The sequence below is a fragment of the Trachypithecus francoisi genome, unplaced genomic scaffold (assembly GCF_009764315.1).
Source record: "Trachypithecus francoisi isolate TF-2019V2 unplaced genomic scaffold, Tfra_2.0 Lachesis_group17, whole genome shotgun sequence".
In the NCBI taxonomy this organism is placed as follows: Eukaryota; Metazoa; Chordata; class Mammalia; order Primates; family Cercopithecidae; genus Trachypithecus; species Trachypithecus francoisi.
In genome coordinates, this window is record NW_022681462.1 from 19,763,416 (window position 1) to 19,791,288 (window position 27,873).

General features: G+C 42.3%; 1 protein-coding gene across 7 annotated transcripts in view; it reads right to left on the minus strand.

The window, feature by feature from the left end:
- Positions 1–9,371: 9,371 nt before the first annotated feature.
- NFU1 (NFU1 iron-sulfur cluster scaffold) overlaps positions 9,372–27,873 on the minus strand; it is a 46,554-nt gene continuing 28,052 nt past the window's right edge. For 4 of the 7 annotated variants that reach the window (XM_033239302.1, XM_033239300.1, XM_033239298.1 and 1 more), the window contains 3 exons: positions 22,647–22,707; positions 14,036–14,210; positions 9,378–9,547 (listed from right to left, as the gene is read on the minus strand). In XM_033239302.1, the coding sequence (XP_033095193.1) occupies positions 9,503–9,547; positions 14,036–14,210; positions 22,647–22,707 (281 nt within the window). In that variant the 3' untranslated portion in view covers positions 9,378–9,502. Of the gene's footprint in view, positions 9,548–14,035; positions 14,211–22,646; positions 22,708–27,873 lie in introns of all 7 variants that reach the window. The other 3 variants (XM_033239296.1, XM_033239297.1, XM_033239301.1) reach the window with 2 other exon arrangements.

Below are 27,873 nucleotides of genomic sequence, written 5' to 3' on the forward strand. Positions count from 1 at the left end.
CTCGGCGCGCAGCGCGCCGCCGCCGGTAGGCCCCATTGAACCGCTCACGCGCCGCTCACGCGCAGGTCCCGCCTCCCAGCGCTGCCCCGCCCCCCGAGCCCACGCAGGCGCTGGACTGCTGGCGGCGGAGACGTGGCAGTAGCTCGTGGCAGTGTCCGCCTGGAGTTCCTGGAGACGCCCTCCCTGGGCGAGCTGCGGGAGGCACCGAGCCGAGAGGGAGGGAGAAACTCAGCACCTGGCAGGGAATGACGGAAAGAGAAGGATGGAATTGTTAGCAAAGCAATAGCTCCGGGTGCGCGCGCAGTGCAGCCCCAGGACCCACGCTCCAGCACTGCACGAAGCGGAGAAAGAGGAGGAAGAAAGCAGGAAGTCTCAACAGGGAATCCTGGGGGACATAGGCTGAAAAAAAACTGGAAAGAATTGGGTGAGGTGGGAGGAGAGAGAGAACAAAATTCTTGACTGCAAAGCCCCAAAGGGTCAGCCTCTCTGGTGATAAGAATTCAATTCCCTGTGTAATATGCTTGGCCCCTAAAAGCCCTCCGCATCCATTGCCTCCATAACCCTCAGTTTACTGTGGAAGGGTAGAGGAGGAATGCAAGGCTCAACTATCCGACTATGAGCCTGGACGTAAGAAACTGCTGGACCACCTCCTCCCATGGCCTACCTGAGAGGGCTAGGAATTCCCTAGCTTTAACAGCCGCGCGTTTGACTTACGAACGATTCATTCTGTGAATTAATGCTCCATGTCTGACAAGAGAGACTTGATTAGAGAGGGATGATGTTTCTCAGAATTTATTACCTGGGCATTTGCTTTAAACAGCCTTAAATGGTATCTTCAGTGAAATGTATAGTTATCAGAACGCTATAATGGCTCTAGAGTAGTATTAAAAACGTTCATGGCACACAGAATTCCTGGAGTTCTTGGGTCTGGTCTTATCCGTCCTTCCAGCCCGATACACTCCTAACAGTCTCAACAGGTAGTTCCTGGAACTGGGCCAGGATTGTCAAATCTTTTGCACACTTTGGTTACTCTGCATGGAATCCCCACCCTATCTCTGTTTAGATGCTACTTCTTCAGGAAAGCCTTTTTTATCTCCCCCAGACAGATTGAGAGACATGCATTAACCTCTCACTCTTTGAGCCACTCACTGTAACGAAATATGCTTTGATATCTTATGATTTTCTGTATTTTCCCACTGGGCTATAAGTTTCTTGAAGCTAGAACTAGATTTTACATACCCAACACTTTTAGACCACAGCACAAAATAAAAGATCAAATTTATTTTGGAATGAGTGAAAAAAGTCCTATTTTCTTAGCAGAATTAACCTTCTGTGGCTGGTTGTATGATTAAGTGATCATAAAGCTTTCAGTTTTTCTTAAGGGGAAAAATGCCTTTTATCATTTGCCTCAGAGAGGCTGAAAAATGTCACCAAGCATTTAACTAAAAATGTAACTAAGCAGAGGATTTCTCACCTAAAAGCCGTTTTAATATTTCAATCCCTTAAGTCTCTAGATCACCCAGAGCAAAGTTAAAAAAAAAACAAACAAACAAACAAAAAAACCAGTGAGCTTTTTGGTAATACATTTATTAATTCAAGAAACAAAAGACTGTGGATATACATCTAGCCTAAGAACCCTCATCTAAGGCTCTGGTGAGAACTCCGTTGTATTACCTAGAAGCCAAGGTATGGTTCCAATGCTTAAGCAACATCTTTGTGCACTGGCAGCAAACCTGTCAATGCCACAAAGAAAATGTCAGTAGTACCACCAGAGTTCTCACGCTCCAACTATAATAATCTATTTAACCCTTCGCTTTCCTTTTCTGCCTGCTACTCCATCACAATGACTATCAATTTGTCTTACCTATCTCCACTCAAGAAGCTATTTTGGAAGATATTTATGAATAAGTTGAGAAGAAGAAACTAGTGTTGAGAAGAAGAAACTAGTGTTACAGGTCTTTTAAAATTTGTCTAAATACAAATTTTTAAAAGTTTTCAGTAAAGACTGGGAAGTCCCCAACTCAAAAAAAAAAAAAAAGTTAAAAAAAAAGTAAATCCCAGCACTTTGGAGGCCGAGGCGGGCGGATCACGAGGTCAGGAGATCGAGACCATCCTGGCTAACACGGTGAAACCCCGTCTCTACTAGAAAATACAAAAAAAAAAAAAAAAAAAAACTAGCCGGGCGAGGTGGCGGCGCCTGTAGTCCCAGCTACTCGGAGGCTGAGGCAGGAGAATGGCGGTAAACTCGGGAGGCGAGCTTGCAGTGAGCTGAGATCCGGCCACTGCACTCCAGCCCGGGCGACAGAGCCAGACTCCGTCTCAAAAAAAAAAAAAAAAAAAAAAGTAAATAAAAAAACAATTTGACAAAAAAGAGAAGAAACTTTGAAGGACAGTATTTTCCCAACTTAGTCTTGAAGAACCTCACTAACCCAACACAACAAAGAACCCTTTGTAACCATATGCCAGTTAAGATACACACTTTGGGTGCCTGACCTCCCTTTATACAGAGCTCCGCCTTAGTTGGGCCTTTGGGAATAAGGCCTGGAGGAGAAGAAAATAAATGATCTATGAAGGAAAGGAGACATCTGGGTCTAATTCAAACATCTGAGGGAATAGATTTTCTCTCCTGATCAAAACATTCTGAATGACAACAAAAAAAGTAATGATGGCAAGGGGGTGTCATTCACCATCTCTTTATGTAAGTACATTTCCCTGTTCATAGATTCAGTCCCATTGGATCTGATGGCTGAAGGCCATCAGAGCTTCCAGTTGCCATTACTAACACAATGAAGAACCTTGATTGAAATAGCTATAGTCATTTTTGTTAACCCTTATGTGAATTCCAGTAATAAATAGCAATAAAATTATGAAAATAAAAATTCCTTTGCATAAGAATTTTTGGAGCTACCAAATGGGGGGCTAGGGCACATATGTCCTACTTTTTAGGGAGCTTTGCGGAGAAATGTACCCCAGTGGACAGAGAAGATGGTAGCAAGTATCAAAGGAAAAAGAAATAGGTTGAGCCCCTGCGGCCTATGAAAAGAAATGAGGACAAGAACAAAAGGCACCAATCTAGGTCTCAGAAAGACCCTGTGAGTGAACCCCATTAGCCTCCCACAATTCATCCCACACACTCTGGCTCCAGAGGGACCTGTCAAAAAAACAAATGTGATCCAATTTTTCCTTGCTTCCAATTTTGTGGGTACTCTTCACCCACAGGATGAGTACTGGGTTTCCCAATTCAGTGGCAGCACTCCTACAGAGAAGAGCTCTCACAGAGCTCTTCAAGGATGCAGCTCTCACAAATTTATTTCTCACAGTCATGGTGAAAGATGTGCCTAGAGGGCAGAGCTTTCACTGACAAATAATAAATAGAAGCCCACTCAAACTAGATGAAGAAGGGGATTTACTGGCTCACGTAATTGAAACGGACAGAAATACAAACAGCTTTCAGCACATCTATACCCAGGGACAGAATGTTGTCAGAACTGTTGAACTACCTCTCTGACCTCATGGACAGGGAAATAGCCCTTAAATAGCTCTGCAATCACATCTTTATAGTTTGCAGCCCAAAAGGAGAGGCTATTTCTCCATCCTTACTTTTTATATTCTAGACAAGGATTCTGGCCAGTCCAGTGTGAGTCACATGCTCCATTCCTGTGGCAAAGAAGGCAAGACATTGTGATAGGACAGCTCCACCAGAGCCCTATAGAGTCATACAGCCACATATGGCAAGAGGGAGCAGTTATTCAAAGGAAAGGGGAAGGTGTTACTAAAAGACCACCACCAAGAAGGCACACAAAAAAAGTATGTCCACCACATCAAGCAAATATGACCTGATTGCTGCCCAGAAAACCTCAGGCTTGAGGACAAAGGATGCTGACTCCAACTAGAAGTTGTGCCCTCCCCAATACTACTCTCCACGGTAGCTCCAAATTTTTCCAGTAGGCAGAAGTTGAGGCAGAGTTTTTAGCTCTGCGAGAAAGAAACTCATTCTACTGCCAAGAAAGTCAACAAATTGAAAACCATGAGATTAACTGGTCCTATCTTTAACCTACTATTTCTGTCCTGTAGGATGTGAACAGACCCACAATAAGGGTGGACCATTCAGGAAGCTGCCTAGAACTGAAAGATCACTTGAAATGTAAGGACACCGAAAAAGTACTATTTTCTAGGGTTTCTTTCAAGGGATACAAAAGTTGCTTCTCTATATCCTGTAAACCCCTAGGGAATAAACACAGGTAACACTGATATGGCAAAATGGAGTATATGGCTGGGATTTCCCAAGAGGGGTGCAGATTCCCTCTGGACTGGAAAGCAACCAGCTTCATATTCCTGCACAAAAAAATGGACACACATGTTCCTACCACTGCTTTTGTCTACTGTGGTTCTAGACTCTTGCCCATTAGTAAGCACCTATGAAAGCAAGGAAAGCTTCTCCCCTCAAGTAGGAATACTCAAGAGGGGTATGGGCCCAACTTCCTTAAGACAGAATAGAATAGCTATAATGTGCATATAGGCCTTGCATCCAGAATGCCAGAGTTCATGTTCCTGGCTTTTCCACTCAAGTTGCATGGCAATGGACAATGTACTTTTCCTTGTACTTCCATCTTCCAGTTTATAAAAATGGAGACAGGATCACGAGGTCAGGAGATCGAGACCATCCTGGCTAACACGGTGAAACCCCGTCCCTACTAAGAAATACAAAAAACTAGCCGGGCGAGGTGGCGGGCACCTGTAGTCCCAGCTACTCGGGAGGCTGAGGCAGGAGAATGGCGTGAACCCGGGGGGGCGGAGCTTGCAGTGAGCTGAGATCCGGCCACTGCACTCCAGCCTGGGCGACAGAGCGAGACTCCCTCTCAAAAAAAAAAAAAAAAATGGAGACAATAGGCCAGGCACAGTGGCTCACGCCTGTAATCACAGAGCTTTGGGAGGCCAAGGCGGGTGGATCACTTGAGGTCAGGGACCATCCCGGCCAATATGGTGAAACCCTGTCTCTACCAAAAATACAAAAATAGTCGGGTGTGGTGGCGCATGCCTATAATTCCAGAAGAATCGCTTGAACTTGGGAGGAGGAGGTTGCAGGGAGCTGAGATGGTGCCACTGCACTCCAGCCTGAACGACAGAGCAAGGCTTCGTCTCAAAAATAAAAGGGGAGGGGGTGTGGAGGAGGGACAATAGTTAACAATTAAATGACTTCATAAATGTAAGGTGCTTAGAACAGTGTTTGTGAAAACCGCAGGCTTGAGAACAAAAGATGTTCAATGAATACATGAACATTGAATGTTCAATGAACGTTTGCTATTTTTATATATGTTGCTCTCATATGACTGTATGTCATCCTGTATAGGGCTTCATCCTAATTTTGGTTAGTGAAAAATCCTCAGGCCAAGCATGGTGGCTCACGCCTGTAATCTCAGCACTTTGGGATGCTGAGGCAGGTGGATCACTTGAGCCCATGAGTTGCAGATCCACCTGAGCAACATGGTGAAATCCTGTCTCTACAAAAAAAAAAAAAAATTAGCTGGGTGTGGTAGTGTGCACCTATAGTCCCAACCACTTGGGAGGTGGAGGTGGGAGAATCACTTGAGTGTGGGAAGTCAAGGCTGCACTGACCCACAATCATGCCACTGCACTCCAGCCTGAGGGCAATAGAGTAAGACCCTGTCTCAACAAAAAAAAAGAAAAACCCTCCAAATGCCTGGCGTACTCTTGACCAATAATCTTAGTTTCAGATACTTATTGAAGCATCCTATATTTACAAAGTGTTTTCAGGATATTTCATGTAAAATATTTTATAAAAGCTGGACATAGTTGTGCATGCCTGTAGTCCTAGCTACTTGGGAGGCTGAGGCAGGAAGACGGCTTGAGCCCAGGAGTTTGAGGCTGCACTGAGCTATGATTGCACCACTGCAACTCCAGCCTGGGCAACAGGGTAAGACCTCATCTCTATTTTAAAAATAAAAATAAAAAAATAAATAAATACAAAGTATTTTATACATTTTGGGGGTTTCTTGTATGTTTGTGTTTTTTTTTTTTATTTTTGTTTTGGCTAAACATAACTAATAGTGATTATTAGTCTTTCTTTGGGATTATATAGGGAGAAATTCAGTATAAATATTCCAAAATAAAAACCATTACCTGATTAAACTTAATATTTGAATAGTGGTTCAATTAATTAAAAAATACATGTTAATTTGTTTTTGTTTTTGTTGTGACATGGAGTCTTGCTCTGTCATCAAGGCTGGAGTGCAGTTGCGTGATCTTAGCTCACTGCCACCTCTGCCTCCCGGGTTCCAACGGTTCTCCTGCCTCTGCCTCCTGAGTAGCTGGGATTACAGGCGCCCACCGCCATGCCCAGCTAATTTTTGTATTTTTTTAGTAGAGACAGTTTTACCATGTTTGCCAGACTGGTCTCGAACTCCTGACCTCAGGTGATCCACCTACCTCAGCCTCTCAAAATGCTGGAATTACAGGTGTGAGCCACTGCAACCGGCATGTTTTCATTTTAAGGTTGACATTTGGCAGTTTACCACAAATGAAAAATTGGTAAAAGTATTTACCAAGTCCTCCATCATTTACCAGTCTCTCAGAATGCAATCAGCTTCAAGTTACAGAATACCTGATAACAGTAGCTAAAACAAGAAAAACATTTATCTCACGTCATATAAACTCTGAAAGTGAGTGTAATTCTTAGTCTGGCCAAAAGGCCAACAATGTCTCAAGGATCTAGGCCCCCTTTTTATTTTATTTTTTCTGAGACACAGTCTTGCTGTCGCCCAGGTTGGAGTGCAGTGACATGATCTCAGCTCACTGCAACCTCCACCTCCCAGGCTCAAGTGATTCTCAAACCTCAGACTCCCTAGCAGCTGGGACTACTAGGTGGCATATGCCACTGCACCAGGCTAATTTTTGTGTTTTTAAGTAGAGATGGGGTTTCACTATGGTGGCCACACTGGTCTCAAACTCTTGGCCTCAAGTGATTTACCCGCCTGGGCCTCCCAAAGTGCTGGGATTACAGGTATGAGCCACCGTGCAAGGCCAAGGATCCAGACCCTTTCTTTGCTCTTTGCTATTCTCAGTGAACCAACTTTTAGTCATGATTACAAGTTGACTATCATTGCTTTGAACATCACACTCTACAGTGTACCAAGCAGGAAGAAAAGGAATGGAGGAAAAAAAAAAAAAAAAAGAGCCTTCTTTCCAGAGATTAACTCACATACACACTGTCTTAACCAGGAAAGACAATCTTTCCAGAATTCTCCAACAGACTTTCTCTTCCAGTTTACTGGCCAGAGCTAGGTCATATGGCTACCCACAGACTAATGACTGGAAAAGAAAAATGGAGTTAAAGTGACTGGTTTAATCATAACTTATCCCCTGGGACTGAGGTGAGACCTACTGAGAGGGCCTTCCTTAACAAGAAGTGAGGGTATATGTTGGGTAGGCAACCAAGAGTTTCTGTGGCATTCTCTATACTACCACTGCCTACTTGTGCACCATTTTCACTTTATACTCAAGCCATACTTAGCTTCTTGAGATTCCCAAATATATTTCACACTTACAATTCTGATTACACTACTCTTTATGCCTAGAATCCCACACCTTTCCTCCTTGTTCTTCGTGGCTGTTATGTAGAAAATCTTTCCAATACTTTGGCCTCTCAATTGAAGAATTTCTTGTTTTTTTTTGTTGTTGTTGTTGTTTGTTTGTTGAGACAGAATCTCGCTCTGTCACCCAGGTTGGAGTGCAGTGGCACAATCCCAGCTCACTGCAACCTCCGCCTCCCAAGTTCAAGGGATTTTCGTGCCTTAGCCTCCTGAGTAGCCGGGATTACAGGCACATGCCACCTCACCTGGCTAATTTTTGTATTTTTAGTAGAGACGGGGTTTCACCATTGGCCAGGCCGGTCTCGAATTCCTTACCTCAAGTGATCTGCCCGCCTCAGCTTCCCAAAGTATTGGGATTATAGGCGTGAGCCACTGTGCCGGGCCAATTTCCTCTATTCTAATAATGTAACCCTCCACCCAATTCAGCCTCTTATTTCATGGTCACATCCAAGATATACCATTACTTGCATCTCATCCACAATGTCAATTTCCTGTAGCTTCAACTGAAGGGCAGTTTAAGTTGCCTTGCTTATGAAGCAATTCCCAGTGTCTAAATTAAATTCATACATGGTATCTCCAGGAATGAATTCTCCAACCCTACTATTTGGTTCAGTGAACCAAAGGATAAAAGTAAAAACTTCAATTCCCAGCACTCACAACTGCTAGAGTTCTTTCTGTTTCCATCACTATCTTAATCTCCTTAATCTGATGGACAAGAATTCCAGAGATGCTATTTATCACTACTATTTTTCCCATCTTTCCTTTCCCTGTATTTTCTATTACCTGCAGTCTCTGAATTAGTATAGAAAAATGAGAGAGAATGCTAAATCACTCTTTTGGCTACCTGAAAAAGCAGTACCCCTAGAGCAGAAAGATAACAGTGCACATTTCTGGCATGGTACAGATTATGGATCTCTGAGTCAGAAGCCAGTGGAAGGACCAAAGCAGCTTCTTCTCTCTTCTTTAGCAATTCTGATTCATAAGGTAAAGGCTGGGCATGCTGAGGCAGTTTTTCTAATTCAGCCATCTCCATCTTAACCAATAGAAACTGTGTCCGGATTCTGGAAGTTAGTTTTTGATTTTTTGCGTTTGTTTGTTTGTTTGTTTTTGAGATGGAGTCTCGCCCTGTTGCCCAAGCTGGAGTGCAGTGGCGTGATCTCAGCTGACTGCCACCTCCCCCTCCCGGGTTCAAGCAATTCTCCTGCCTCAGCCTCCTGAGTAGCTGGGATTACAGGCTTGTGCCACCATGCCCGGCTAATTTTTGTATTTTTAGTAGAGACAGGGCTTCACCATGTTGTTCAGGCTGGTATCGAACTCCTGACCTTGTGTTCCGCCCGCCTCAGCCTCCCAAAGTGCCGGGATTACAGGCATTAGCCACCACACCCGGCCATTTTTGGGTTTTTTTGGTCTTAAGAAGTTCTTCTTCGCTACTTAATTGGGGGCTAGTAGCCAGATACCATTTTTAAAACACAATTGTTTAGCTGTTTCTTAAGCTAAAAACTTCAGTAAAAATAGTTTTAGATATTTTGCAAAAAGCCATTTTAGAATATTCTAAAAAGCATTCTGTTTCTTCCTGTATGAAAAAAGTAAATAAATTAGATGGGGGGGAAATGTATTTTAAACTCCTTCACACATATGCAAAGAAGGAGCCATGGGAAATGAGGAACAAAAATAAAAATATCCTTGGATAAAATCCACATGTACAGAAGATGATTCAAGAGGTTATAAATAACTCATATGAGGTAAAGCAAACATGTAATATTTATATATCATTCTCTGAAGAAAGAGCATATTTTATTAATCTTCAAGGTTCCTCAGCATATTAATAATAAAAACTTGATATATATTATCAACAAGTCTGACTGTTGTGCCCAAAGAAAATCCAGATTATTTTAAGGTGAGTTTGCTTCTTTTTCATCTGATTCATCATCCATAACCTAAAACCAAAAAACAAAGACAATTTAAGAATTAAGAAAATGATTAGATTTTGCTATTTTCCTGATTTTAATATTACTTCTTTACCTGATATACTCTGTAACGATGCATGACAAGCCACTAAGAATAAATCTATTAACAGCCCCAAAGAACAAGGTTTCAATCATAACCTGGTATCCTAAAAACATAAAAGCAAATTAAATATTTGGAAATTAATTAAAGTATTGATCACTTATCCTTGTCTCAAAGAGGCTACCCACAGCAGAGTCTCAGCTGGGCAGAAAAGACTATAAATAATTAACTGGAACCAGGCACGGTGGCTCACACCTGTAATCCCAGCACTTTGGGAAGCCAAGGCAGGTGGATCATGAGGTCAAGAGATGGAGACCATCCTGGCTAACACGGTGAAACCCCGTCTCTACTAAAAATACAAAAAATTAGCCGGGTATGGTAGCAGGCGCCTGTAGTCCCAGCTACTAAGGAGGCTGAGGCAGGAGAATGGCATGAACCGGGGAGGTGGAGATTGCAGTAAGCCGAGATCATGCCACTGCACTCCAGCCTGGTGACAGAGTGAGACTCTGTCTCAAAAAAAAAAAAAAAAAAAAATTAACTGGTATTCTCTAGCCATAAGACTAATGTAATTGACTTTTTCTTTTTTTCAAAACCATCTTATTTACTTAAATATATTCTGTGAAACTATACCAAACTGTTATTATAAAAACATTTATTTTTATTAAAATGAATCCTCAAGGAAAGTAAAAAACAAAACAAAACAAAAAACTTCACCATATTAGGAACTAATTATTTTAGTCTTACTCAGATAAAACGTCATTTTAAACCTCAGGAAAATGTTATAACAGCTATTATCTTTCCATGAGTTAATGTATTACTAAGATAACTAACTCCATTGGAGAAGGAAAAAAGTTACATAAACCTAAGAATGCTTTTTCCTCCTTGCCACACCTACTATAATTAGATGCCAATTCAAGTTTCTAATCTGAAGGCCAATTCATCACCCCACCCTGGACAAATGAATAAAAATATTTCTCAGTCAATCCACCAAAGTATCAACTAATGTAATTTTTTAAGGCATACAGATGATAATGGAACAAAATAAGGTTTAAAAATAAAAAATCTAGGCCAGGCACGGTGGTTCACGCCTGTAATCCCAGTACTCTGGGAGGCTGAGGCGGGCGGATCACCTGAGGTCAAGAGTTCAAGACCAGCTGGTCAACATGGTTAAACCCCCGTTTCTACTAAAAATACGAAAATTAGCCAGGCGTGGTGGCGCGTGCCTGTAATCCCAGCTACCAGGGAGGCTAAGGCAGGAGAATCATTTGAACTCGGAAAGTGGAGGCTGCAGTGAGCCAAGATCACACCATTGTACTCCAGCCTGGGCAACAAGAGTGAAACTACATCTCAAAAAAAAAAAAAAAAATCTAGATTCTGGCTCTGATCTGAGACAATCAATAGAAAAGGAATTCTTGGGCCGGGCACGGTGGCTCAAGCCTGTAATCCCAGCACTTTGGGAGGCCGAGACGGGCGGATCACGAGGTCAGGAGATCGAGACCATCCTGGCTAACACGGTGAAACCCCGCCTCTACTAAAAATACAAAAAACTAGCCGGGCGAGGTGGCGGCGCCTGTAGTCCCAGCTACTCCGGAGGCTGAGGCAGGAGAATGGCGTGAACCCGGGAGGCGGAGCTTGCAGTGAGCTGAGATCTGGCCACTGCACTCCAGCCTGGGTGACAGAGCGAGACTCCATCTCAAAAAAAAAAAAAAAGAATTCTTTCATAGGATATCTTTTCGGTTGAGTAAAAATTGGTATTTATTTCCAAGAAATTAACATTTTACATCCAATGTCAACAATACCCAATCCAAAAAATTTTGTCAACCAACTCATATTTTAGGCAGAATTATTCCTTAATTTGGAATAATATTCCCAAATACTTAATACAAAACATGTATAGGACATTTGTAAGGCACACAGCTAGTTGTTGCAGAGGAATACAAAGACTTGGATATGATTTCAAGTCTCTTAGGGAGCTTCCACGTAAACATAAAGCTAAAACAGATACAGAAAGCCACATAAATATAAAGCCAAAACAGAAGCTTTGGACCTGTCAAAAAGAACTTAATTCCAAGTGGGGGACTGATAAAAACTTCAAAGAGGAGATGGCATGTACTGGACCAAAACGATGGTGTGGAAGCTAAAGCAACTCCACTTTGGATGCTAATCTGCCACATTGACTAACGTCAGTTCTAGGAATGCCTCTGAGATTTCTATTTAATTCTGCCTTTAGGTAAAAATAACCTTGATGTTATCCTAAACAACACATACTTAGCATAAATCTTGCCTTTAGGCCGGGCACGCTGGCTCAAGCCTGTAATCCCAGCACTTTGGGAGGCCGAGACGGGTGGATCACGAGGTCAGGAGATCAAGACTATCCTGGCTAACACCGTGAAACCCCGTCTCTACTAAAAAATACAAAAAAAAAAAAAAAAAACTAGCTGGGCGAGGTGGCGGGCGCCTGTAGTCCCAGCTACTCAGGAGGCTGAGGCAGGAGAATGGCGTAAACCGGGGAGGCAGAGCTTTCAGTGAGCTGAGATCCGGCCACTGCACTCCAGCCTGGGCGATAGAGCGAGACTCCGTCTCAAAAAAAAAAAAAAAAAAAAAATCTTGCCTTTAAGCAAATTATAGGCTATTAGGCAAATAGCATTCTTGCCTTTTCCAGAAGGGCTGACTTCAATTGTCCTACACATATCTTCTGAAGTATGTGTACCCATTTCTCCTAGGCTATATAAGCCCTGAGTCTAGGGGGTAACAATGCAGGGATCCATCATCTTGCAGCTGCCCGATAAATGGCTTCTGTTCCTCAGTCCCTATTAAGTGTTTCTTTCTGACCAACTGGATTTGTCAGCCTCTTTCTTCAGCCTCTCATCAGCTCCCTAAGACTTTGGGGATAGGTCTATATAGACCTGCTCACTGTGGAACAGATGAATTTTAATACTACCCAAGGATAAGTGATTCCCAATGGAGCCCTTAAGGGCACAGAATTACCTGAGATGGTCAGGCGTGGTGGCTCATGCCTGTAATCCTAGCACTCTGGGAGGCTGAGGCGGGCAAATTGCCTGAGCTCAGGAGTTCAAAACCAGCCTGGGCAACATGGTGAAATCCTGTCTCTACTAAAATACAAAATACAAAAAATGGTAGCATGTGCCTGTAATCCCAGCTACTCATGAGGCTGAAGGATGGGAACTGCTTCAACCTGGGAGGTGGAGGCTGCAGTGAGCCGAGACAGCATACTCCAGCCTGGGCAAGAGAACAACATTCTGTCTCAAAAAAAAAAAAAAAAAAGAATGAATTGAAATTCTGTGGGCCGGAAATTTCTAATTTCCACACATCCCTTCACTCCTTGATAATCTCTCTCCATAAGGCCATGCTTTTTGGTTGAGAATTACTGCAGTATTAGAGTCATTATTACTGATGACAAGGTGCTGTGTTATATTTCTTAAGTTGGCAAAAAAAAAAAAAAATGTTGATATTGTGTTACACATAAAGCTGTAGAATTCTATTCAGTATAATGACAAACTATGATTTCTAATGGGCTTCTTGCTTGCATATTTAAGAATACGTAGATTAGGCCAGTTGTGTTAATCCTTAATCCCAGCATTTTGGGAGGATCACCTGAGGCCAGGAATTCAAGACCAGCTTGGGCAACATAGCAAAACTCCTGCCTCTACCAAAAAAAAAACTGGTAAATATGATGTGGTAGAGTTCTTCCACTAAAGATTTCTAAAACTCATCTATAAAACACTGTGTTACATGTTAAACCTTTTTTGTAATTTTTGTGCAATCAGGGCAGCAATATGCCCTCTGAGTCTCTTGTGGCCTTGTGTGCAAAACGGGAATGACTTAATGCACTGTGTTATTAGAAAATGAAATGAGCAAAACGCCTGGCACATAGTAGGTTCTCATAACACTAAAGTTACTTCTTTTTCTTTTTTTTTTTTGAGATGCAGTTTTGCTCTTGTTGCCCAGGCTGGAGTGCAATGGCGTGATCTCAACTCACCACAACCTCTGCCTCCAGGGTTCAAGAAATTTTCCTGCCTCAGCCTCCCAAGTAGTTGGGATTACAGGCATGCACCACCATGCCCAGCTTGTTTTGTATTTTTAGTAGAGAAAGGGTTTTCTCCATGTTGGTCAGGCTGGTCTGGAACTCCCGACCTCAGGTGATCTGCCCACCTCAGCCACCCAAAGTGCTGGGATTACAGGTGTGAGCCACTGTGCCCGGCCTAAAGTTACTTCTAAAATAAGAGACTTCAAGTCTGATAACAATTGCAACATAAAAATCTAGCCCTTGAAGAAAAAGCTAGGTCATGAACTTCTTTTCAAATACTTGCCTTAACATCTATTTCCAGCCTTTGTATCTACAAAGAAAAAGAAAAAAATGAAAAAAAATCTAGACTTGTCATATAATATTGGCATACCTGTTCTACGCCTTCTACCTCTGGAATATAAAACTGCAGCATGTTCTGAATTCCATTTTTCAGAGTAATGATCGAACTAGGACAGCTAGTACAAGAACCCTGGAGTTTCAGCTGTACGATGCCATCTTCAAAGCCTTTGTAGATTACATCCCCTCCATCTTCCTGCACAGTTGGCCTGTGAGGTCAAAGAATATTTATGACATATTCTTTAAAATGCAAGTTTTCATTGAAAAAAATTTAATACAGCTCAGAGCTTACACTTTATATTAGTAAAATTCACAAAGTTGAAGCTACTTTTATAATAGAGAATAATAACTGTGGCTAAGTTTTATTTAGAATTAATTTTTTTTAAATCTCAGGTAAAATACCAAAATTCACTCATACAAATATTTCCTCCACTTACCACATTTGATCTTGCTTACTAATATCTTTTTAAGGCTGGGCATGGTGGCTCACACCTATAATCGCAGCAATTTGAGAGGCCAAGGTAGGAGGACTGCTTGAACCCAGGAGTTGGAAGCTGCAGTGAGCTATTATCAAACCACTGCACCCCAGCCTGGGTGACACAGCGAGACCCCATCTCTAAAGAAAACTTGTTTAAATAAAACGATATCTTAAAGCACTTAAGATTTCAAATTTCCTAATAATTATTGTGATTACCTAAAACATACTCAGTCACTTGTTTTGAGTGAAGGAAAAGGGAGACTGTCACATGCTGGCTTAATTTTCAGGTAAACTTTTCATTGAAATACAACATTAACACAGAAAAATGCTTAAATCCTGTATGTACAGTTCACTAAGGTTTCACAAAGTGAACACACATTTATAACCACCCAAACCAAGAAACAACACCACACCTCCAGAAGTCCCCTTTGGGCTTCCTTCCAATCACTCCCCACAACCAAAATGCAGCCATTATCCTAATTCGTATCACCACTGATGAGTTTTGCCAGTCTCTGAACTTTATAATTTACAAATATAAATTCTATTTATAAATCACGTAGAACTACCCTTTTGTATCTGGCTTCCTGTGCTCTTTGTGAGATTCATCTATGTTGCTGAGTATAGTACTAGGTCATTTACTCTCACTGTTGCATAGTATTCCATTAAGCACATATACCAGAATTTATTTATCCATTCTACTGTTGATAGACATTTAGGTTAACACTAGGTTTTGGCTTTTACAAATAGTACAGTTATAAAGATTCTTAGAAATGTCTTTTGGTATGCATATATATTACTGGGAATATACCTGACAGTGAAATTGCTGAATGAAGAGTATGAATATGTTGAGATTTAATAAATACTGCCATATAGTTTTCCAGTTATATAAACTTACATTTCCACCAGCAGTGTATGAGAGTTTCTGTTGCTCCACATCCTCACCAACAATTGGTGGTGTCAGTCTTAATAGTTTTAACTATTCTACTGGATTTGTACTAATATTTAATTGTGGTTTGAATATTCATAATAACTAATGAGGTTAAGCACTTTTTCATGTTTAGTGGCTACTTATTTTTTTTCCTTTTTTTTTTTTTTCAGAGACCGAGTCTCACTCTGTTGCCCAGGCTGCAGTGCAGTAGCACGATCTCGGCTCACTGCAACCTCTGCCTCCCAGGTACAGGTGATTCTCCTGCATCAGCTTCCCAGATAGCTGGGATTACAGGCATGCACCAATACCCCCGGCTAATTTTTTTTGTATTTTTAGTACAGACGGGGTTTCACCATGTTGGCCATCTTGAACTCCTGACGTCAGGTGATCCGCTCACCTAGGCCTCCCAAAGTGCTGGGATTATGGGTGTGAGCCACCATGCCCAGTCGCTATTCAATTATCTTTTTTTTTTTTTTTTTTTTTTTTGAGACGGAGTCTTGCTCTGCCACCCAGGCTGGAGTGCAGTGGCCGGATCTCAGCTCACTGCAAGCTCCGCCTCCCGGGTTTACGCCATTCTTCTGTCTCAGCCTCCGGAGTAGCTGGGACTACAGGCGCCCGCCTCGTCGCCCGGCTAGTTTTTTGTATTTTTAGTAGAGACGGGGTTTCACCGTGTTAGCCAGGATGGTCTCGATCTCCTGACCTCGTGATCCGCCCGTCTCGGCCTCCCAAAGTGCTGGGATTACAGGCTTGAGCCACCGCGCCCGGCCTCAATTATCTTTTGCAAAGTACTTGCTGCAGTCTCTGATTGTTTTTCTTACCAATTTGTACAAGTCATTTATATATTCTGTCATATAAACACTGTAAATATCTTCTAATCTGTACCTTGCCTTTTGACTACAAATGGCACTTTTTAACCGCCTCGCTTTGTCACATAGGCTGGAATACAGTGGCATGATCACAGCCCACTCAATGCTACCTAAAACTCCTAGACTCAAGGGAGCCTCCCCTGCCTCAGCCTCTTAAGTAGCTGGAATTACAGGCATAAGCCACTGTGCCCAGCCAATGGCATCTTCTGATGAAGAGAGAGTCACAATTTTACTGCAGTCCAATTTATATGTATTTTCCTTGACTTTTATCTGATTTTTTTTTTTTTTTTGAGATGGAGTTTCGCTCTTGTTGCCCAGGCTGGAGTGGAATGGCGTGATCTTAGCTCACCACAACCTCTGCCTCCTGGGTTCAAGGGATTCTCCTGCCTCAGCCTCCCGAGTAGCTGGGATTACAGGCGCCCACTACCATGCCCGGCTAATTTTTTATGTTTTTAGTAGAGACAAGATTTCTCCATGTTAGTCAGGGTGGTCTCAAACTCCCAACCTCAGGAATCCACTCGCCTCGGCCTCTCAAAGTGCTGGTATTACAGGTGTAAGCCACTGCGCCCGGTCTTTATCTGATTTCTTGTGTCCCGTTGGGGAAAAAAAAAATTGCCTACCTAAAGGTCATACAAATACTCTATTTCTTTACTTTTCTCTTCTCTTTTCTTTTCTTTTCCCCTCCCTCCCTCCTTCCTTACTTCCTTTCTTCCTCCCTCTCTCTCTTTCTTTTGTTGTAGAGATGGGGGTCTCACTATGTTGCCCAGGCTGGTCTCAAATTCCTGGGCTCAAGCAATCTACCACCTCGGCCTCCCAAAATGCTAGCATTATAGGCATGAGCCGCCATGCCTGGCCCCTGTATTTCTTCTAAGCAGTATATAGTTGGTTTTGTTTTTTCACATCCAATTTGACAATCTTATTTTTGTACATCAAACCATTGTCATTTAAATGCCAATACTTTTGAGTTTATATTACCATTTGCTGTTTCCTATTTTACATCATTTTGGATTGATGAAGTATTTTTTATTCTATTTCTCCACTCTGTAAGTTTGATTCCTTTTTTTTTTTTTCTTGGTGAGACAGGGTCTTGTTCTGTCTCCTTGACCAGAGTGCAATGGTGTGATCACAGTCCACTGCAGCCTCAACCTCCCTAGCTCAAGCAATCTTCCCGCCTCACAAACAGCTGAGACTACAGGTGCACACCACCACACCCAGCTAATTTTTAAATTTTTTGTATAGACCAGGTCTCACTATGTTGCCAGGGTTGTCTCTAACTTCTGAGCTCAAGCAATCCTCCTACCTCAGCCTCCCAAAGTGCTGGGATTATAGGCGTGAGCACCATGCCCATGCCCACCATCTTATGCTTCTTTCCTATATCTTCTATTCTCTTCTCTCCCTGTGCTTCAGGCTGAATATTTTCTACTGACTTAAATTCCAGTGTACTAATCTTCTCTTCAACTATGTCCAATCTAATGTTAACCTAATCTAATGAGTTCTTAAGTTCAGTCATTATAATTTTAGTTCCAGGGTTACTAATTTTTTTTTTTTTTTTTTTTAAATGGGGTCTCACTCTGTCACCCAGGCTGGAGTGCAGTGGCATGATTTCTGCTCACTGCAAGCTCCACCTCCCAGGTTCACACCATTCTCCTGCCTCAGCCTCCTGAGTAGCTGGGACTACAGGCACCCGCCACCACGCCTGGCTAATTTTTTGTATTTTTGTGGAGACGGGGTTTCACTGCGTTAGCCAGGATGGTCTCGATCTCCTGACCTCGTGATCCACCCACCTCGGCCTTCCAAAGTGCTGGGATTACAGGCGTGAGCCACTGCGCCCGACCACTAATTCTTTTTTTTTTATAGATTCCAGTTCTCTAATGAAATTCTTCATCTTGCTATTTTTTAATCATAGTTTTTTAAACACCATGATAACTCCAATATCTAGGTTACCTATGAATCTGTTTTACTTTCCCTTGGTTTAGTTTCTAGATATGCCTAGCAATATCTAACTGAATTATGAACACTGTGTATGAAACACTGAAGTGACCTCGGATTATATTTCATCAGAAAGGATTCACCTGGTTGGGTGCTGTGGCTCACTCCTATAATCCCAGCACTTGGGGAGGCTGAGGCAGATGGATCACCTGAGCGCAGGAGTTTGAGACCAGCCTGGGGAACACAGGGAAACCCCATCTCTACAAAAAATACAAAAATTAGCTGGGCATGGTGGCACATACCTGTAGTTCCAGCTACTCAGATGGCCAAGGTGGGAGGATCACTAGAGACTGGGAAGCTGAGGATGCAAGGAGCCATGAGCATGCCACTGCACTCCAGCCTGGGCAGGAAAGCGAGACCCTATCTTAAAAAATAATAATAATAATAATAATAAAATGATTCATCTTACGTTTTGTCAATAGCTCATCTACTCTGGAATTAAACTGACTTAATACTGGCCTACAGTGTTGTAAGCTTACTATACCTCTGATATGCCTTCATTTCAAGAGTATAGTTCTCTGGGGAGCCTAATCACCAAGAGCTTAGATTTTTTTTTTTTTTTTTGAGACGGAGTCTTGCTCTGTCACCCAGGCTGGAGTGCAGTGGCCAGATCTCAGCTCACTGCGAGCTCTGCCTCCCGGGTTCTCGCCATTCTCCCGCCTCAGCCTCCTGAGTAGCTGGGACTACAGGCGCCCACCACCTCGCCCGGCTAATTTTTTGTATTTTTTTAGTAGAGACGGGGTTTCACCGTGTTAGCCAGGATGGTCTCGATCTCCTGACCCCGTGATCCGCCCGTCTCGGCCTCCCAAAGTGCTGGGATTACAGGCTTGAGCCGCTGCGCCCGGCCTAGAATTTTTTTTTTTTTTTTGAGACTGTCTCGCTCTGTTGCCCAGGCTGGAGTACAATGGTGCAATCTTGACTCACTGCAACCTCTGCCTTTGTTTGCAGTTCAAGTGATTCTCCTGCCTCAGCTACCAGAGTAGCTGGGATTTTTCATAGAGATGGAGTTTCACCATGTTGGCCAGGCTGGTCTCAAACTTCTTACCTCAAGTGATCCACCCAACTCAGCTTCCCAAAATGCTCAGATTACAGGCACAAGACACCGCACCCAGCCAGGCTTGGATGTTTCTCAAGACCCAACCTCCTTGACAGAGTCTAAACTCCAATTTTTGTCCCCCACCCCAGCACCATAAGGCTGTCAAAAGTCTGCTCTGCCTTCCAGCTATTTTTTTTTTTTTAAACACTTCTTTAGCCTCTTTTACATAGCTACCATAAGTAATTGCCTTATGGGGGAAAATCTAAGTGTTAAGTAATTATTACTGTGTTTTGTTGGTTTTGTTTTTTTTTTTTTTTTGAGACAGAGTCTTACTGTATTGCGCCCAGGCTGGAGTGCAGTGACACAATCTCGGCTCACTGCAACCTCCGCCTCCCGGGTTCAAGTGATTCTCGTGCCTCAGCCTCGCAAGTAGCTGAGATCATAGGAGTGTGCCACCACACCTGGCTCATTTTTGTATTTTTAGTAGAGACACGGTTTTGCCATGTCAGCCAGGCTGGTCTTGGACTCCTGACCCCAGGTGATCCACCTGCCTCAGCCTCCCAGAGTGCTGGGATTACAGGCGTGAGCCACCCTGCCTGGCCAATTAATTATTCTTTTTTTTTTGGCGGAGTCTCACTCTGTCACCCAGGCTGGTGTGCAGTAGCATGATCTCGGCTTACTGCAAGCTCAGCCTCCCAGGTTCACGCCCTTTTCCTGCCTCAGCCTCCTGAGTAGCTGGGACTACAGGCAACTGCCACCACGCCCAGCTAATTTCTTGTATTTTTAGTAGAGATAGGGTTTCACCATGTTAGCCAGGATGGTCTCGATCACCTGATCTCATGATCCACCCGTCTTGGCCTCCCAACGTGCTGGGATTACAGGTGTGAACCATCGCGCCCAGTCTCCAATTAATTATTCTTAATTCAGAAAAATTATAGATATTTACATGTACAACATGATGGTTTGAAATATGTAGGCCACGGCCGGGCGCGGTGGCTCAAGCCTGTAATCCCAGCACTTTGGGAGGCCGAGACGGGCGGATCACGAGGTCAGGAGATCGAGACCATCCTGGCTAATACGGTGAAACCCCGTCTCTACTAAAAAAATACAAAAACTAGCCGGGCGAGGTGGCGGGCGCCTGTAGTCCCAGCTACTCGGGAGGCTGAGGCAGGAGAATGGCGGAAACCCGGGAGGCGGAGCTTGCAGTGAGCTGAGATCCGGCCACTGCACTCCAGTCTGGGCCACAGAGCGAGACTCCGCCTCAAAAAAAAAAAAAAAAAAAGAAATATGTAGGCCACGTGCGGTGGCCCATGCCTGTAATCCCGGCACTTTGGGATGCCAAGGAGGGTAGATCACCTGTCAGGAGGTCGTGACCATCCTGGACAACATGGCAAAACCCTGTCTCTACTAAAACTACAAAAATTAGCTGGGTTTGGTGGTACATACCTGTAATCCCAGCTACTCAGGAGGCTGAGGGAGGAGAATCACTTGTACCCGGGAGGCAGAGGTTGCAGTGAGCCGAGATCATGCAGCACTCCAGCCTGAGTGACAGAGCAAGACTCAGTCTCGAAAAAAAAATCTGCATACACCATGGAATGACTAAATCAAGCTAATTAACATATACATTACCTCACATACCTGTTTTTTTGTGTCAAGAACTTAATAACTACTATCTTAGCAATTTTTTTTTTTTTTTTTTTGAGAAGGAGTTTTGCTCGTCACCCAGGCTGGAGTGCAATGGCGCAATCTTGGCTGACTGCAACCTCCGCCTCCTGGGTTCAAGCAATTCTCCTACCTCAGTCTCCCTAGTAGCTGGGATTACAGATGCCCACCACCACGCCTGGCTAATTTTTGTATTTTTGGAAGAGATGGGATTTCACCATGTTGGCCAGGCTGGTCTTGAACTCCTGACCTTGTGATCCAATCGCCCCGGCCTTCCAAACTACTGGGATTACGGGCGTGAGCCACCGCGCCAAGCCACAATTTTCAAGAATACATTGTTACTAACTATAGGCTTACTTGGCTGGGCGCTGTGGCTCACATCTGTAATCCCAGCACTTTGGGAGGTTGAGGTGGGTGGATCACAAGGTTAGGAGTTTAAGACCAGCCTGGCCAACACGGTGAAATCCCATCTCTTCCAAAAATACAAAAATTAGCTGGGCGTGGTGGCACGTGCCTGTAATCTCAGCTACTCAGGAGGCTGAATGTGAAGAACTGCTTGAACCTGGGAGGGCGAGGCTGTAGTGAACTGAGATTGCACTCCAGCCTGGGCGACAGAGCAAGATTCTGTCTTAAAATAAAAAAAACTATCTCAAGAACAGAAAACCAAACACCACATGTTCTCACTCATAGGTGGGAATTGAACAATGAGAACTCTTGGACACAGGAAGGGGAACATCACACACCGGGATCTGTTGTAGGGTTGGGGGAGGGGGAAGGGATAGCATTAGGAGATATACCTAATGTAAATGACAAGTTCATGGGTGCAGCACACCAACATGGCACATGTATACATATGTAACAAACCTGCATGTTGTGCACATGTACCCTAGAACTTAAAGTATTAAAAAAAAAAAAAAAAACTATAGGCTTACTTTTCTTAACTTCCCTACTCTCTAGGATTTTGGTCCTTGAAATCAAGATTTCACTGGTAACCCAGAATTTTAATTTTTGTCTTCCTATCTAAACAAATTTTCTGAAAGCCCAATGGTTTCTCCGATTCTTAGCAGCTGCCCTCTGCCCAGCTTCTTCTACCCTAGCTATGTAGCAAGGTACAGCAAATGCCTGAAGGGAAAACTCAGTGAGCTTCCCTTCTCTTCAGGATCTTGGCACCTCAAATCTTGCTTGCTTTGGCAGCTATCTAATGCTTTCAAACAAATTCTTTTTACTGTACTTTATCCAGCTTTTCTGGGAGTTCTCAGCATGACTATTGGTCTGTTACAAGCAAAAGTAGAAGCCTGCTGTTCTCCACTCATTTAAATTTATTCTGTATGGGCAATACACTGAAAATAGGTACTCATTCTCTCTTCACAACCTTTCCAAACATTCAGTCTTTTTTTAATTCTTTTTAAGAAATTTGGTATTACAACAATATCGAATCTAAATTGAGACTGTGAAGAATACATTTCTTCATTGAATGTTTAAATACATTGGATGTTTTAAAATTTGGAGCAAATGTAGTGAAGATACAGGCTTTAAATTTGATTGTCATGGTTACCTGCTGTGGTTTACATTAACTTGCACTTATTTTGAAAATCTACTATAATCTCATGGCCAATTAAAACTGTATTGCTATAATGAAAAATGCCTCCAAAGCACTTGAATTCGGGTAGAGAGAGGAGCACATACCGTATTCTAGTATCTAACAATTCCTTAATCATTGCCACAACTTCATCATCTTCTTCAGATCCTAGAAATAATTACATATAAAAACATCAAGAGTAGAAATTTTATAGCCATGCAAGTACAAGTATTAAAACAGAATGATTTTAACTAAATGGTTCATTAAAAACATAAAACTATAGAACATGTAACTTGGTACGGAGATATATTTTGGGAAATTGAAGAGAAAATCATTCATTTGATTCTCTGAAGAAAAATTAGGGAATACTGATCAACTCAACATTTGGTGATAAAGATGAGTACACTAAAACATCTTGAAATGCTAATGTTTGAAATTTTAAGCCAGTAAATACGCAGATGTTCTCTCTTCTCAAGGACTGAAAGTATCAGAGAAAAGAAACTGGATTTTGATGGAAACTTTGAGACAAAAAGGCACACCTACTTTGCAAGTTAAGTTACATCTTCAGTTTCTCAACTTACTGGTTTTCAAAATGCCAACCATACTAAATATAGATGTAAGCCTTCTGGAAATTTCTGCAATTTTTTTTTTTTTTCTTCTTGAGACAGCGTTTCACTCTGTTGCCCTGTCAGGAGTGCAGTGGTGTGATCACAGCTCACTGCAGCCTCAACCTCCTGGGCTCAAGCAGTCCTGCCTCAGTCTCCCAAGTAGTCTGGGACCACAGGTGTGAGCCACCACACCCAGACAATTTTTTTTATTTTCTGTAGAGATGGGGTCTCGCCATGTTGCTGATATGGTTTGGCTGTGTCCCCAGTCAAATCTCATCTTGAACTGTAGTTCCCATAATCCCTATGTGTTGTGGGAGGGAGCTGGTAGGAGGTAATTGAATCATGGGGATGGTTACCCTCATGCTGTTCTCGTGATAGTGAGTTCTCACGAGATCTGATGGTTTTATAAGGAACTTTTCTCCCTTTTGCTTGGCACTTCTCTTTGTTGCCACCACGTGAAGACTCACATGTTTGCTTCCCCTTCCACCATGATTGTAACTTTCCTAAGGCCTCCCCAGCTATGCTGAACTGTGAGTCAATTAAACCTCTTTCCTTTATAAATTACCCAGTCTCAGGTATGTCTTTATCAGCAGTGTGAGAACAGACTAATCCAGTTGCCCAAGATGATCTTCAACCCCTGGGCTCAAATGATCCTACTGCCTCGGTCCCCCAAAGTACTGAGATTCCAGGCATGAGCCATGCCTGGCCTCTGAAATGTTCTACACATCTTCTGAGCAAAAAGTTAGCCTTTGAGAAAACCAAAAATGTAGAGATTTCATATCACATTATAACAAACACTAGATTCTGGCAACCCCTAAAATTAAATTATATTAAGTTTTTTAAGAAAAGAAATAAAACATGGCTTATGCCTGTAATCCCAGCACTTTGGGAGGCTGAGGTAGGCACATCACTTGAGGTCAGGAGTTCCAGACTAGCCTGGCCAATATGGCAAAACCCTGTCTTTACTAAAAATACAAAAATCAGCCAGGTGTGGTGGTGGGTGCTTGTCATCCCAGCTACTCGGGAGGCTGACATGAGAATCACTTGAACCCAGATGGCAGAGATTGCAGTGAGCTAAGATTGCACCACTGTCTTCTAGCCTGGCTGACAGAGCAAGACTCTATCTCAAACAAAAAAAAAAAAAAGAAAAGAAAAATTTAAAAGGAAAAGAAAACACACAAAAGGTGGTTCCCGCCTATAAGCCCAGCACTTTGGGAGGCTGAGGCAGGCAGACCACCTGAGGTCAGGAGTTCGAGACCAGACTGGCCAACATAGTGAAACCCTGTTTCTACTAAAAATACAAAAATTAGCTGGACGTGGTGGCACACGCCTATAATCCCAGCAACTTGGGAGGCTGAGGCAGGAGAATTGCTTGAACCCAGGAGGTGGAAGTTGCAGTGAGCCGAGATTGCACCACTGCACTCCAGCCTGGGCAACAGAGTGAGACTCCACCTCAAATAAATAAATAAATAAATAAATAAATAAAAATAAATTTGTTGGGGGAAAAAAGCACAAAAGCTAAAACTGTCTTAGATCAGTAAACCTAAATTCCACTTCCCCACCATCCCTTCCATCCCTTCCATAGACAATCACTATCATGAGTTAGGTTTATATCTTCCCAGCATGTGTCTACATTTACATGTATAAATTAACACAAATGAGATCATACTATACATACTATTATATATCTTGCTATTTTCTATGTAATATATCTTGAAGGGCATTCCCCATTGGCATATACAAATATGCCTCAATATTTAAAATAGGTACACAGTAACTTTTATATAGATTTGTCTTTGGCCACAGTCTTCATTATTTCAGTTGTTTATATAGTTTGCTGCTATTTCTAACAATCCTGCAACATACTTGCTTATATAAATATATCAAAAGGCTGGGCTCAGTGGCTCACACCTGTAATCCCAGCACTTTGGGAGGCCAAGGTGGGCAGATCACTTGAGGTCTGGAGTTCAAGACCAGCCTGGACAACATGGTGAAATCTCGTCTCTACTAAATATACAAAAATTAGCCGGGAGTGGTTGCGGGTGCCTATAATCCCAGCTACTCCAGAGGCTGAGGCAGGAGAATCACTTGAACCCGGGAGTCGGAAGCTGCAATGAGCTGAGATCACGCCACTGCACTCCAGCCTGGGTGAAAGAGTGAAACTCCGTCTCAAAAAAAAAAAAAAATACATACATATACATATATATATATATATTTATTTATATACACACACACATAGATACATCAATGTACTTTTGCAATTATATTTATGAGATAAATTCCTACTGGTGGGATATTTGGGTAAACAGGCTTGTGCTTTTTTTTTTGGCTTTTTTTTTTTTTTGACAGAGTTTCACTCTTTTTGCCCAGGCTGGAGTGCAATGGCACAACCTCAGCTCAATGCAACCTCGGCCTCACAGGTTCAAGCAATTCTCCTGCCTCAGCCTCCTAAGTAGTTAGGATTACAGGTACCTGCTACCACACCTGGCTAATTTTTTGTATTTTTAGGGGGTTACGCAATGTTGGAAGGCTGGTCTCGAACTCCTGACCTCAGGTGATCCACCCGCCTCGGCCTCCCAAAGTGCTGGGATTACAGGCGTGAGCCACCGCGCCCGGCCTAGCTTGTGCATTTTTAATGTTAGTAGATATAGTCAAATTACTCTAAAAAAGTTATAAGGTCTACATATGGATCCATAAAGAACACATGTAACTGTTTCATGTAGTACTAAAATTTTTCACAAATGGTACATTTATAAATGTACATACATTTGAATTTTCCTTTTTCACTTAATATTTCCTTTTTTATGTTTCTATGTTGGTATCTCCCAATCTAGTTCATTCCTTTTAACTGCTGGTATAGTTAAAAAATATTTCAGTGAACATGTTTCTACATGTTGCCTTGTGCGTATCTCTAAGACTCTTGAGATATATATCTAAAAATATACCTGTATCACCTAAAGATAATTATACAAATGTTTCTGCATGTCATAGTCTACTTAGTGTTGCTATAAAGGAATACCTGAGACTGTGTAATTTATAAAGAAAAAAATGTTTATTTGGTTGATTCTGATGTCTAGAAAAGCTGAAGATCTGGCATCTGGTGAGGGCCTCAAGCTGCTTCCCCTTATAGAAGAAGAAGGGGAGCTGGCCCATGCAGAGATCACATGGTGAGACAGGAAGAAGATGGTCTTAGTGGGACTCTTCTTAGCACTCAGCTCTCAAAAGAAGTAATAGAGTAAGAACTCACTCCCCTCCCCTCCTACCCCCGGCTTTTCCAGAGGGCATTCATCTACTATTGAGGGATCCATCTCCATGAGCCACTCACCTCCCATTAGACTCCACCTCCAACACTGGGGATCAAATTTTGGCATGAGATTTGGAGGGGACAAACATAGAAACTATAGCAGTGTATATATGTGTGTATGCACATATAAATGTTTTTGTAGTCAATGCTTATTAACATTGATGAACTACTAGAACTAATGAGTGCTAACCTTGACAGATATAAGATCAATATACAAAAATCAACAATATTCCTATATCCAACACCCGAAATTAGAAAACATTATTTTAAAACATACAGGGCTGAGTGAGGTGGTTCCTGCCCATAATCCCAGCACTTCGGCAGGCCAAGGCAGGCGGATCACCTGAGGTCAGGAGTTCGAGAGCAGCCTGGCCAACATGGCGAAACCCATCTCTACTAAAAATACAAAAATCAGTCGGGCGTGGTGGTGGGCGCCTATAATCCCAGCTGCTCAGGAGGCTGAGGCAGGAGAATCGCTTGAACCTGGGAGGCGGAGGTTGCAGTGAGCCGAGATCACACGGTCGTTCTCCAGCCTGGGCAACAAAGCAAGACCCTGTCTCTAAAAAAAACCAAAAAGCAGATACAAGCAGCATGGTATAGTGGTTAAAAGCATTAACGCTGGAGCCCGAATGCCCAAAGTTCATGTCTATCTCTGCCACTTAACTACCTGTGTGACCTTGAGCAAATTATTCAACCATTCAATGCCTCAGTTTTCTCATGTGTTAAATGTGGTAACAGTTCCTATCACATAAGGTTATTTTAAGAATTAAGTGAGTTTATACTTGTAAAGTGCTTAGAATTGTGCCTGAAATATCATAATCAGTATATCTAAGTGCTTACTAAACAAAATAAGAACGTTTATGACAACAAAACCTATATGGTACCTAGAACTAACATGAGCTCATACCAAGAAAAGAACATAAGTCTCAAGTAAATGGGAAAATTTGGGGATGAAAAAACATCAATGTTGAAGAAATATTAATTCTCCCAAATTTAATCTATAAATTTAATGCAACTTCAACCAAGCTCTTGACATGGTTTTTCAGAGACTTTACAAGATGATCAATAAATTTACAAGGAAAAATAAAGTGACCAGACCACCAGAAAGTTTTTTTTAATTGAGGAACTTTTTTTTCCAGATATTATCATATACTATGCTAACTGTTACAGAGATACTGTAATTAAAACTCTGTATGTTATTAAAACAGGAAGAGGGGTAAAAAGACCACAGGTACAAAAAACATCTTAGAAAAAGACCCATGTAAAATATTATAAATTCATGAGGAAAGACTGGGATACTTGATTAGCTATGTAGAAAAAGATGAAATTATATTTTAAACTATACAGAAAAACAAATCCCACAGTGATTAAATATGTAAGTATAAAAAATAAAACTTTAAAAAACAAAAATACATACACATA